General features: G+C 39.4%; 1 protein-coding gene across 1 annotated transcript in view; it reads right to left on the minus strand.

Annotated features, from left to right (window-relative positions):
* The window catches only part of LOC117427011 (receptor tyrosine-protein kinase erbB-4-like), a 278,434-nt gene that overhangs the window by 140,448 nt on the left and 123,726 nt on the right, over positions 1-14,260 (minus strand). The window contains exon 2 of the mRNA XM_059034039.1: positions 12,664-12,815. Coding sequence (XP_058890022.1) covers positions 12,664-12,815 — 152 coding nt within the window. The remainder of the gene's footprint in view (positions 1-12,663; positions 12,816-14,260) is intronic.

Consider the following 14,260-nt stretch of genomic DNA (forward strand, 5'->3'; position numbering starts at 1 on the left):
CTTTCATTCTCGTTAAAGCACTTTTTAAAAACATTGCTGTCATTTTACATAACTGTACATTTCAATTGTATTATGAAGGTTACTTTATATTCAGTTGAAAAATACAATTACATATATATATATATATATATATATATATATAAAGATGAAGCCACGAAACAGAATAGAGGAGTCAATGTGGCAATTGTTAGTAAGAGCAGAGCGGTTTGGGTAATTATGGTGCTTCAGCGCGCAATTAACACATTGTTGTGTTCGGGCTTCATTTGTGAACTGAGCCTTTATTGTGGCATGACACCTAGCGAGTACTTAAAGATATCAATATGTGCAATTAAATATTATCTATATATAAGTAAAGATTTTTTTTTTTTAATGTACACAGAAAGTTAAAAAGATTGGAAAATATTTTATTTTCAGGAGGTTTCAGGCAAAAGCCCTTCTTCAGCTGTTTAAAAAGAAAAGTAAACACAGTGCAGTAAACTTGCTGTTATTCAAGAATTGTAATTATACAAAAATTCTGTGGATGGTGTCATGATTATTAGAATAGAATGTTCATTCCCAGAGGTTCCAAAGTTCCCAGTTTGAAGATAAAATCTCGTTCCTTTTGTTTCCGAGCAACATTTGTTCCATAGCACTGATTGATCACACAGACTGTGATGTCTCCAGCAGTGTGATCACTTTTAGTTTCCCCAATATACAATTTGTTGCATTTCTTGCAGATAATGCAGTAGACTATTCCTTTAGATGTACATGTAAAATGTTCATGAATGTTGAATGAAGATTTAATGCCACAAAATGACACAAATTAGTGTAAAACAGGGGGTCAATAATATATTTGTTTAATACCCTTTGGCTAACTGGCCAATGAATAAAGAAAGCTCATCTACGCCGCTCTCATGACTGCTGGCTCTTTTGACAGCCAATAGAGCCCATCTGTGGATCTCTGGTTTATTAAGAATTATTTTAATATTGGTTCACAAGCCCCTGGGAGAGTTGCAGCTTCTGGAGATCCCTATTAATAATCCTGTGGTTGATTTATGACTCTACACCTATTTCTCTATTACACTGCTTATTAAAGTTCTATTATGAGAAAACAGGGAATGTTTCAGGGAATGTTCTTCTGGGAATTGGGAGACATCTGAGGTCGCTCTACAGAATACAAATCTGTGGTGCCTGGATCATGAAGTACTGTAGGTGCAGTTCACAAAATAGGGTTGTTTTTATGGGAGGGTGAGGGTGAAACAGTTTGTTTGTGATCTTTCAAATGTCTTGTAATCTTGTATCTTCTAAAGAAAACCATTCAGGTGACCAGGAGACAGAAGCGTGCATCTCGATGGTAAAGCTGGTTATTGAGTCTGTAAAACAACTGGGATTTGTTTTAATTTCTATTCTCGGAAACTCACCGGATCATTTCATTCTCCCAAGCATGCGGTTTGCGCCAGGCCCACTCTGGCAGTCATTATTTTCTGTTACAAGTGAAATCGCCCGAGGGCTAATCAACATTTAGTCCTTCCGAGTGTGTTATTGCAAAGCAATTGATGGATGATACAATTACACTGAATGTCACTTAGCTAAATGGCTATGTAATCCTAATGAGGTCTTATCCAAATAGTGGCTAGTTAGTGTGTTAAGGAAAAAACGCAAAAGACAGAAAAACAACAGCAGCTCATCGCGGCTGGTACTGACGGCTAATTTCAGTGTAAATTCAGACAGACAGATAACATAGCGTCTTTATAGGCAGGACACAGAGAGCAACTGATGAGATACGAGGCTAAAGGCTGCTCTGAAATTTACTATTCAACAAAAGCAGCTTTATCCATGATCACATGCATTCTGTAAACAGACAGACAGATAGATAGATAGATAGATAGATAGATAGATAGATAGATAGATAGATAGATAGATAGATAGATAGATTTTACTTGTTTTACTCCGGCACACAACAGTGGAATGAAGCAAGCTCCAAGAATGAAAAAAGCATGCCATTTAACATCAAAACTATCCTGCATGACAAAGACAAGGTCAAATAAGAGCGAAGGGGCCCACTAATCACAATTACAGTCAGGCGGTTGAGAGACCAGCACTGTGCTCTCAAGGACCCTGAGCTAATGGATACAGAGAGCAGGCATCTCTAACCTTCCCAGTCTGGAAAACAAAATGAGATGAATTCAAATCTCCTCCCAATGACTTGGGATGTTAAGGCTTCACCTCTGGTCTCTATATATCACTGTTTGTTACTGGCTGTCGACTACAGTGGCTGCAAATTTCTTTGTTGTGTAAAGATTCTTAAGTGCATAAAAATGCATAAAAATAATGTAAAGAAGGGCTATTTATTATGGATTAATCTTGTGGTCCGTTGCTGAATAATGACAAAAAAGGGACTGTTTGTTTTATTATTTTTTTTGCATTGGTCTCGTCTGGAAAAATACACCATACCCATATGTTCCTGATTAATCAAACATGACTCATATTCGGCATGGGTACAGGATAGAGGGTTAGCGAGAAAGAAAAGGAAAACAGAGATAAGCAAATCAAACAAAAAAAGAAGACAGGCTGGCACTTGTTTTGCATTTCTGTTTGTGGAGGAGCTAGATCTCTCAAACTGACTGGACCTCATTCAGTAATATGCATGTCTCCTCGGTGACTCAGGAATGATGAGCAGTAACCCATACTTGAGTTAAACTAGCAGTCCTCCTGATAAGGATCCACCGGAGAGTACAGACTAGCTCAAAATACACTGTGCATCACCTTTACATTCACCTGAAGTGAGTGGCCACCTGTTTTAACCATGCTGTAACAACTTGTCTGGGGGTCATGAAACAGGATCCTTCCATTTAGATAACCCAATAAAATATAATGTGGTATGCCATATTATTATTATTATTTGTTTATTTAGCAGACACCTTTATCCAAGGCGACTTACAGAGACTAGGGTGTGTGAACTATCCATCAACTGCAGAGTCACTTACAACTACGTCTCACCCGAAAGACGGAGCACAAGGAGGTTAAGTGACTTGCTCAGGGTCACACAATGAGTCAGTGGCTGAGGTAGGATTTGAACCGGGGACCTCCTAGTTACAAGCCCTTTTCTTTAACCACTGGACCATCGCACTTAAAGCATAGCCAGGTGTAGGTGTAGCAAAGCACTGTGAAAGAATGGTAAAGAATAGAAAACTATGGTAATGGATTCCAGTAGTACAAAGAATGGGAAACTGCACTTGAGAGATTACTGTAAACAAACAACCAGAGCAGAACTTTCACAGCCAGTGTAAATACTGTAACAACGTGCATGCTTAATTCAATACTGCTGCTTATATTCTTTTTTTTTTGTTCACTGTTGGCTGATTTCATTGTGGTTACGAGTGGGTAGGGATCACTCATCTTTAGAATTTTATCAAAACATCTTGTGACAGTGTTGCCACAGATTGAATATTGTAATATCCCACTTGCATGTGCACAGAATTTTAATGTAATCACCACATTTTGGCATAAAGCTACAGTATTGCATTTACGGTAAGAATGATTGTGGCGTGTATGAATACTACTGTAGCTATGTCCCTTATGAAAGTTTATTTCTGCAGTGAATAGTGAAGGCCTGGTACAGAACAGAGTGAAATGTTTTTCATTTTTCTGTGCTTGGCGTGTCTATTCTTACCTGGCTTTCAATATTTGCTACAGCAATACACTTTCATAAGCGACATGACTAGCATTCATACACGACACAATCATTCTTAGTGTAAATGCAATGGAAATATAGTTCAAGTACACCTATTGTGCAGGGCTTACACTTTTTCACTGCCTTATCCGGTTTTTGGCTGATAAGCCTAAAAACTCTCTCCTTCCCTCCTCTCTTCTCTGCTGCAGCAGCAGGGTGCTGGTCTCTTATAAAAATGTCATTGATGTCTTTGGATCTGCCCCATTGTGTCTGCTGCAGTCACATATTCATACATGCACAATAGTTCTTACTGCAGAGCGGCGCTCTGAAGGTTCAATTACAGCTCACACATTCCTGCAGCATTGTGTGAAGCTGTCAGAGTCACCTTCACAAGTGAGCTAATTACAAGGATGGGTGGTCTGAGCTGTTCTCAGGACAAAAGGAGTGGAACAACAGATCAGTATTCCTACTAGAGCAACACTCTGCTGTGCAGGGGCAGTCTGGGCTTGCAGAAGACACAAGGGGCTGTGTGTGAGCCTGGGGGCTCAGTGGCACAGTGGCACAGTGGCACAGTGGCACAGTGGCACAGCAGATGCTGTTCACTCAGGAGAAATTACTTTCATATAAAGTAATTCTTTGGTAATCTGGCTCTAGCCTTAGAGGGAATGGCTACTGCAGCTGTGTTTTTGTCTTGTCTTTCCAGGAAACCCTTGATTTATTTGGACCCAAGTGAAAAAAGGATATATCTAGTATTAATGTCTTAACATATGGGTTGTTGGTGACATGTCCTCCTGGAGGTGCTTTTGAATAGTGCCAACATTTCTCTGGAAAGAGACAAACACCACCCTTTACTGATTTTTAAGTGGGCCAGTATAACTGGTCACAACCAACTTGGGGAGCACATATAGTACAGAAAGGGTGAATAAAATGATTCTCCTCAACTACAATAATGCTCAGTCTCTCTTGCTGCAGGCCGGAGCTACAATAGCTAAGCTGAGCACCGTGGGCAGAGGTATGGCCCTTTTCACTGCGACTATTGTTCCCGGGATTGTGGGCTTGTTAAAATCTAATCACTTTCTATTCAGCTCATCAATCAAGGCCAGAGATTCCGGTCTCATCAACACAAAGGCAAGGGATCTGCAAGCGTCCACAGGGAAAGGGCTATTAAAGACTAGAAATAATGTGGTTTGGTGGGGACCACTTAAATAAATCAAGTGCACTGGCCACACAGAGGGGAGGAAAGGGCCATTTTAATTTCTTTTTTTTTGTTCCGGGTCAGCAGAATACTTAGGGTTTGAGGAAAAAAATGAGAGAGACAGAGAGAGTGACAGGAGAAGAAGAGGGATTTAATTAAGCTAAAGAACGGTTTCATTTTTGTTTTAGGTCAGCAAGATACATTTTAGACACTGGGAGAGAGAGAGAGAGAGAGAGAGAGAGAGAGAGAGAGAGAGAGAGAGAGAGAGAGAGAGAGAGAGAGAGAATATAAACATAACTTTGAACCCCTAATGATTGCACATTTCCTACAGTTGTAAGGAAAAGGTACACATTAAAATTATATTTTTGTTTTGTTTTTGAGGGAAGGTTGGGATCTAATATAACAAACAGTGACACAATATGCAGTATGCAATACACTATGTATATTTTGTACAACGTATTTAATAATTTACAATATATAAATCAGCAAAATTCTATTGTAAGATAAATAAACTGAGGTGAATTAAGGAGAGTGATTGCTTTGAAGAAACAGAGGTGAGTTTACAGACTTTGTTGAATTGTACAGATCAACGGCACAGTCAAGGCCAGAGCCTGCACATTTCTGTTCGTTGTTTTTCTAGTTTCTCTTGTGTTTTCTCATCTAGGTCGTTGGTAAAGGGCCGGATTGAATAAACGGTTTAGCTTCGGGGCCAAAAAAATAAAAATATAGAAAAAATATCAGTTTATCCAATAAAGTGATTGAATATGGAAATAAAATATCTGGATTGATTTCGCGTTATTGATGATATAGTAATAAAATATAATATTTTATTTTTTATTTTTAAGGAATTCTACATAGTTTTATATATGTATGTACAGGTAGTGAACAAAAAAATGGAAACACCTGGGTAAATGAGGGACACCAAGTATACTGAAAGCAAGGGCTTCCACACAGGTGTGGCTCATGCGTTAATTAAGCAAATAACATCCCAGCATGCTTAGGGTCATGTAGAAAAATGCTGGACAGGCCTGGTTGCCTATAATTATGGCTAGTATGGCTGCAAGAGGAGACCTCCGTGACTTTGAAAGAGGGGTGATTGTTGGGGCGCGTTTGGCAGGAGCTTCAGTGACCAAGACAGCTCAACTTTCTGATGTTTCACGAGCAACGGTCTCTAAGGTGATGTTGGCATGGAACTCCGAGGGAAGGACATCATCAGCAAAGGGCAACAGTGGACGGAAGCTCATACTCAAGGAGCGTGATATCCGTGCATTAATTAGAAGTGCAAGGCAAAACAGGCAAGCAACTGCAGATCAATTGACTGCAAATTTCAACCTGGGGCGCGAGCAGCCAGTTTAACCAAAAACGGTCCGCCAAGAACTCCACAGAGTGGGATTCCATAGTGGACCAACGCCCTATTAAGTGACTTTACATTAGTGTTTCCATTTTTTTGTTCACTACCTATACGTACTGTATGTATGTATGTATACATGGACAGTAAAGTAGATAACATGTTTCATTCAGACAGAAGGGTTTTGTTTTGTAAACAAAGCTGGGAATCCCAGTGAAGCTTGTGTTTTACTGAAAGTATTTTGCAATGCATACTTATGGACCCAGGGAAACTTTTAAACAGCTTCTAAGAGCCTTCCAGCTTAAGCAGTGTGGTGGGGGGGCTGTCTAGGCAGTGTGTTTGATCGGATGCCAGCTAAAGATTTTTTATGAAGAGTCCATTAAGGCTTGTAATATCATTAGCTTATGTTAGGACACTACCCCACGTCCTAGCTGAATAATGATGTTGAGCAATGCATCCCTTGCTGGGGTGTTTGAGCTATTGACAAACCCCCAGCAAGGGGAACCCAGTGTAACTTTTCCTGGGGGTGATACCCACCAGAGATGGCTTGCTGACTCTGAATCTAGAGCTTAGGTTGTCTTTTATTTATTTAAAATATGTAACATTTTACTAATTACTGTATATTTACATAGTAGTTACTTAGTAAAAACATGTGTACTTACACATAATTACAATGTTAATATACATAGTTACAATGTATTTAATGTGTAAATATTTTTGCACGATATATGTAATTACACAGTTTTATCAGAAATTGGTTATGGTTAGGTTTAGGTTTGGGGGGTTAGGGTTAGGTTTAGAATTAGGGTTAGGATTAGTGTTATATTGTGCAAAAAGATGTACACATTAAGTACATTGTAACTATGCATAATAACATTGTAATTATGTGTAAGTGCACATGTATTTACTAAGTAATTACAGAGATTACCTCAAGTGTCCATCCTGGTGCCCAAGAGGCAGTAAGCATGTGTTTGCATGCTACCAGATGCAGCAGTATGTCACATTCTGAAATCAACAGGAGGAGTTTGATACCTTAAGCCATGAAAGTTTAGTCCTAAGGCCAACCATTTTAGCCAATTACTGAAGCTACAATAGATCAAGATAATATGTTCTTGCACGGACAGCTTCAAATCCTGTCCTTAAATGCATTACAATTAGAACGATCCAATATACATCAACAGAATGGATTGCCCTTACTGGTTCATTGCTCAGAGAGCTGTTGAATATCAATATGTTCGTAAACAGGGAGGGGAGGGCCATTAATAACAGACTATATGAGTCAAACAGAGGAGATGTTCAGTGAATGACTGCATCAGTGTTTACAAAACTTGCAAGTCGAATTATATATGTATATATTTTTAAAGAAAGTTATTCGTGTTCATGAAACTGCTGCTAGGCTGCTGTTCGGTTCCTTAAAAAAACAGAATGTATTAAAACAAAAACACAGTCTTTAAATAACTCAAAGATAGTTAGGGGCCAGTTTCAATAAGTTTGACCTCAAAACTGCATCTGCAAACACTGAGGTGCCAGGGTTTTGAGAGATACAAAGATTCAGCACTAGGAAGAAGAAAAAAAAACACTTTATATAACTAGACTAACAAGACTATCAAGTCCAGTCCTTTTTCTATTCCCTCTTATTTGTTCCTAGCGCATCGGCCGAGATTGACAGGGAGTGATAGCCCTTTGAAGAAGAGAGCTGACTCGCAGAAGAACTTCACTGTCAGCGACTGACAGCTCGCCGCCCCCTCTGTCGCCCATTCAGAGAGAGAATCCCAGGCAGACTATCCCCGGCGAGGGGAGAACGCTCACATTATTCTAACACTCTCTTTATTGACTGTCAAATTTGTTCATCGTCCAGTCTCATATGTTATCTTCCTGATGTGGTGTTTTCTTTAAGGACGAGGAACATCAATCTCTGGGCACCGCGAGCCAGACTAGACTGCAGCAGCGAATTTATTAGAGACTGCGATTGTGTTGATGGTGTGGAGAGAACTATAGATGCAGTTCCTAACAGGGCAGGAGAGCTGAGGTGTATTTCAATGCATACTCCAACTAGTTCATAACCAGTATTACTTGATTCCCATTTTACTGGATTTTGTAGTGCTAGATATAATGTTTAACAATCTGAAACATATACAGTGTGAAAGCAAAACCGTTTATTTTACTGAATTTAACTTAATTTTATTTGAGACTGCATTCAAGAAGAAAATAAATACAATTCATAATTGTTGCATGCAGACTATAAACATGTATAGAAAAGGCTTATTAATATATTTTCTAAATGGTATTAGATGTTACTCACTCGTAAGGCATTATATCACAGACATCCTGAATCTGGTACTAGTGAAAGTCTTTACTTCAGACTTGCTTCTGGAAACTCCCCATCTGAACACAATGCTGATAAGAAGCTGGGTGTTATTGCACTGAAGGGCCGGTCCTTCGGGGAGATTTAAACTGAGGTGTGGCGTCCACTTTGTTGAAATCCCCTGGCACTGTTTCAAGGGAATTCTAGGAAACTATTTTTTTGTTTGGTTGTATATATTTTATTTAAAAATGAAAAAGCTCACATCAGTCACCTGTCATCCTAACTGGCCTCTTAATAAGTCAAAATTTACCAAAACCATTCTATCATGTCATTGAGCACTAAACATTACAGCTGTCTTTGTGAAGCAAGAAAGGCATGCCGAGTCAGAGTTAGGGTTAGGGTTAGGATTAGGATTAGGGTTAGGGTTAGGGTTAGGTTTAGGGTTAGGGTTAGGAATGAATGCTTCTGTAACTCTGCACTTGAATGTTATGGCTTTCCATCGATGCTTTAATACTGTTTTTTTCTTTTACATTAATACTACAATAAACTACAGTGATATAAAGACTCCAAGCTGCTTTCCCAGTTCCTTCAGTCTCTGCATGGAGCCTGGGTTGCTGGAGAGGTCACGCAGGCATTGGTTTCTCAGCACTCTCCTGCTGCTCAGGGCTGTGATGCTGCTTAATCACCAGCACGGCTACTTTCAATCATTTCTTTTATTCTGTTTTTTACACAGCAGTGCAACTGGGCCACGCGGACCTGCTGTTAAAACAGGGTTTTAATTGTACCCTCGGAACTGGCCTGTGGATTGTTCAGCTACTACACATACACAATTTTAATAGCTCCATTTTGAGAGCTGTACAGTTTAATTAATGTGATTTTTTTGTATAAAATACAAATAATTATGAAGTAATGTATTTTTATTTCTTAAGAATATTGAAAAAATCGCGGTATTGGGCTAATTTCCCGATTTCCGCGCAGTATAAAAAGGGGGAGAAACAAATGCTGTGGACTTAACCCCTTCTTGCCAGCTGCAGAAGGGCAGCCCCCCCCCCACCCATTATACACGCTTGTCTTTTTTTCTAAAATTCAAACCTCCTAATTAAAAAGCAAAGTTTCTAAAATGTAAAGTGGCATACTGTGCAAAATTTGAGATAAGACAGGTTTTTAAATTGGCCCTAAAACTGAAATAAATGAATGCGTAAATTGAGCCTGATTCATACATTTTATCCTGCAGACTGATGCCTCTAAAATAGGACTAGGGACGGATCTTTCCCAGGAGGTAGAGGGTGTGTAGCATTTGGTATTGTACATTAGCAGGAAGCTGCTTGCGTGAGAGACTCAGACCAGGTATGCTGTAATCGAGAAATGCCTAGCTGTCATAAAAAACAAAATTAACCGAAAGCAAGCTTCTGTGCGCCTCTCTTCCTGTGTGTGTGGGCCCGCCGACCGGCATGCAGTTTTTGTAAAACATCCCAAAAACGTCGACCTTGCGTGGGCCCCAAGTCTGCTGGGGGCCCTACGCTATAGCGTGATTTGCGTATAGGTTAATCTGGCCCTGATCACATCTTATATGAATGTATCTTTTTTTCCCAATATCATCTTTCTCTGGGTCACAACACAGAACCCTTTTAAGACTACATATTATTGCTATTACTACTACTACGACTATGACTACCACTACTACTACTACTACTACTACTACTACTACTACTAATAGTCGATGAGAAAAAAAAAGATAATTATTTCATAGTGTACAGTGTAAAATATGCAGTTTTCTTTTGTAAATTAGTTGCTATTGAGCTGGAATGTAATAGCTTGGTACCATTGAAAAATAAATAATGCGTGGCATGCAAAGAAACACAAACAAACAACAACCGCAAAAAAAAAGGCAGAGTCACGCTTACCCCTTCTCAATCCCCAAGGTGCCTAATTGTTGAGCTAATGATGTGATGCCTAATAGAAATGTTTACAGTTGTGGTTTGCAAACGCTATCTCAGTAATTAACAGCATATCAGCTCATTAAATGGAAGAAGTGCAAACAGGAACGGCAATTGGAAAATGAGTTGAATGGTTAGGAGTAATATCTTGAGTATGAGTCTGTTTGTCACAATCAGGAAGGGTGGACCCTACACTAACCTTAACCTTGCCTTGCTTCCTTTTATTTTTACTTTGTTACTATTTGTACTTTGTTATACCAGGCAAAAGAACAGCAAGGTAAAAAACCATCAAAGGATGTTAAATCAATGGCATAAACAGCAGGGTATTACTGCTGTATCAATTTATGTGTGGATTTGGCATGGTAAAACTGTAAGAAGAGTTCACATTGATGCAAGGATAATGTTAAACTGTTTTCACTTGAAGTAACATTAACCCTGATTACATAACAATTAAATCAATGATAACACCAGGTTTTAAATTATTCTCAGAGGCATTGCGATCACTTAACAAGAGTCAAGCATGAGCTGCTCTGCTGCAGAGCTGTCATTCGTTTTTGAATGATTTATAATATTTTAGCCACTTTCATCTGAACCTCTTGCTTTGATACAGCAGACAAAAAAAAATTAAAAACTGTTTAAAAATATAGAGAGCATGCTTATCACAAACATGACCTGTCTGCATAGAAAGTGTACAGAAATCCCCCTTCAGGGTATTGGACAGAAACACAAAGAAATAAAAAAAAAATGATCTAATGTGGCTCAATTCCCTGGCAATGGGAAAAGATCACAGGCATCTTTTTTAATCTGTGTGGCTTGTAACCAGGAGGTCTCCGGTTCAAATCCAACCTCAGCCACTGACTCATTGCGTGACCCTGAGCAAGTCACTTAACCTCCTTGTGCTCCGTCTTTCGGGTGAAACGTAATTGTAAGTGACTCTGCAGCTGATGCATAGTTCACACACCCTAGTCTCTGTAAGTCGCCTTGGATAAAAGTGTCTGCTAAATAAACAAATAATAATAATAATTATCAATGCTTTTTACTCCAATGTCAAATTGGTTCAAACATGGAGCTGTATAGCAAAGCATAGTGATAGCATGTTACAGCTTTACTTTTAGATGGCTCGGAGCTTGAGGAATCTTATTTATTAAAAAAAAAAAAAACACAGTAGAAAAATGTATGATGGGATTTCATAGAAAGTGCATAAAATGAATCCACAGATACTAGGTAAATATATAGCACCAGTATTTTCTTCACAGAAATCTATTTTATAGGCGGCTGAATTTATCAATCACCTGCAAGATTTCATTTCTCAGTCATTGATGCGATTTACTATTAAAGCAGTGGTGGTACAGTACAGAGAGCTTCAATCAATCTTAGCTTTAAAAAAAAGAAAGAAAGAAGAAAGAAAGAAAGAAAGAAAGAAAGAAAGAAAGAAAGAAAGAAAGAAAGAAATTCTCTTATTAAACAGGTGAGTTTTGTATTTCATCGACAACCTTTTTATATATAAATTGTTTCTCTACTGTTACAAAACTCACCGTATGCACAGTTGGTTCTGTATGTTTTCTACTAAGAAGCATTTGCAGCTATTTGTAGTTCTAGATTCAGTTGAAACATAAAGATTTTTTTCTTGATATACAAGAAGCCCTGATATTGTGCTTGTCAGTCAGCACACTGTTTAACTGAAAGAGAGGGAGAGAGAGGGAAAAGGAGAGGGAGAGGGAGAGAGGGCGGGAGAGAGAGAGAAAGACAGAGAGAGGGAGAGGGAGAGGGGGAGAGTCAGATACAATGTATTCCAACACTATCATCCTCTCCTATAATATACTCAGAAGCAGCTGTAACTGCAACATTCACAGTGTCAGTATTAACAACCTTTCCTTCCCGTTTTTTCTCTCTCTTTCTTTCTTTCTTTCCTTATCAGCCGCTAGCAGTCACAGGCCTGCAGCCGAAAAGGACTGGTTGGTGTTCTTTTTCTCCTGCCATTAACAATCTAATCTGTGCTGGCTGTCACTGTACAGCATAAAGAAGCAGGGCAGCCACGCACTCAGACCCATTCCAGCACCCTGAGTGCATGAGAGCTGGCTAGAGATGTATTACAAGGCACAGGAACATTATCTCAGAGTAATCCCCAGCACTCATGTATCGCAGGTCACTGCTAAAACAGACACTGCATTAAAATGGTGGGTACTGTATGCACAGCCGGTGAGGAGACTAGAGTGTGTGCCCTACCCGGAGGAAGGTGAGGTCTCGGTTGCGGTCAATGATGGTGATCTCCAAGTTGCCCATGACAACCTCACAGTTCTCGTAGTACTTGCGCAGGGTGCGATACTGCTGCTCCAGGTCTGAGAGAGTGCTCAGCTTGTTCTCCGTCCCGGCGCATACTGCAAAGAAAACACACGGGGATCAGTCACTCAGCGCCTTTCTGAACAGACTATAGCTATTCTGGCTATACTAAAGGATAGAAAGAAGACTCCTATTGAATAATAGTTCCACCCATTACCAGGTTTTACTATGAGCTTGATTAGCCACAGTGTATAGGTAACAATCTCAAGGGTATTAAACTCATAGTAGAACCAGGAATGGATCAAACTGCTATGCAATGGGAGTCTTATTTCCATCCCTGTACTATAATACTAAGTTTAGTTAAACAGTGTTATTCAGAGCTTGATGTTACAGTTGTACTAATAACAAGTAAGGACCAGTGCAGGATTGTCATTTGATTACAAATAATGTTTTGTAGCAGATGCATAATAATAATAATAATAATAATAATAATAATAATAATAATAATAAACCTTGACAACCCCAGTTCTTCCAAGATTTAAAAAACAGTGCACAACTTTCCAATGAAAGGGTTGACCTCTTTCACAACCCTCACACCAGGGTGTTAATGCAAATTTACAGGACAATATGGCCAGCAATGTGTGCTGTACCTGGGGTATGGGGGAATCTAGGGATTTCACTTCCTGCCTTCGACAATGCAGTACCTTTCAATAAAGTCATGGAAGTGAATTAACAATCCGTTACGCAAAGTGTCTGTTGTTGGCCTCTTCAATCAGTAAAACTCTCCACATGATCTGCAGATCCACTTGCATCTACGGTCTCCCCTCTTCATCTAAAACAGCTCTGGTAGCACTAAGGCCTGATCGAGCCCCAGGCAAGAGGACAGACAAGCCCTTTAGCTCTGGCTCCCGCACCAGACTTGACAAGTAATTAAAACAAACCATTTCCACTCATCAAACACCTCCCCTACACAGTCACTCACCATCTGCTACTTCAGCTGGCATGGCCTGCCGTTAACTAAGGACTGGAGTAAAGCATGCTTGTTTAACACAGGGAGAGCTTTATATGAACAAAAATACAGCACTTCTTCACCTCTGATAAGAAGATAAGATACAAGCTTTAACTTCTCAAAACCCAACTCTGTCTAATACAGCAACTCAGATTGACCAAACTTGACTGCTGCTTTCCTTCATTTTCTTTTCTGCTCTAGATTTTTTTCTTTTCGTCCCTGTGCAAAAACTCAAGCGGCATCAGAGGATGCAAAGACAAATGAGAGCTTGTACAAACAATTCCTCTAATCCATTATTAAATTATAAGAAGCGGTGAGCAAGCAAACACATCTAAAAAGTGCCGGGTGTAATCAAGGATAGATCTCTGTGTCCTCAATAACTGTTAGCACACATTAGGAGCTCAGGATTGTATAAAGTGCAATGCACAGTAATAAGCATTTATTAGTCCCCTGGGGGCCATTTGGTAAGATTATGGAAGAGGTGTGGAGAACACAGCCCTGCGAGCTACAATCTTTATTTTGCCACCTCTGATG

The sequence above is a fragment of the Acipenser ruthenus genome, chromosome 11 (assembly GCF_902713425.1).
Source record: "Acipenser ruthenus chromosome 11, fAciRut3.2 maternal haplotype, whole genome shotgun sequence".
Classification (NCBI taxonomy): domain Eukaryota; kingdom Metazoa; phylum Chordata; class Actinopteri; order Acipenseriformes; family Acipenseridae; genus Acipenser; species Acipenser ruthenus.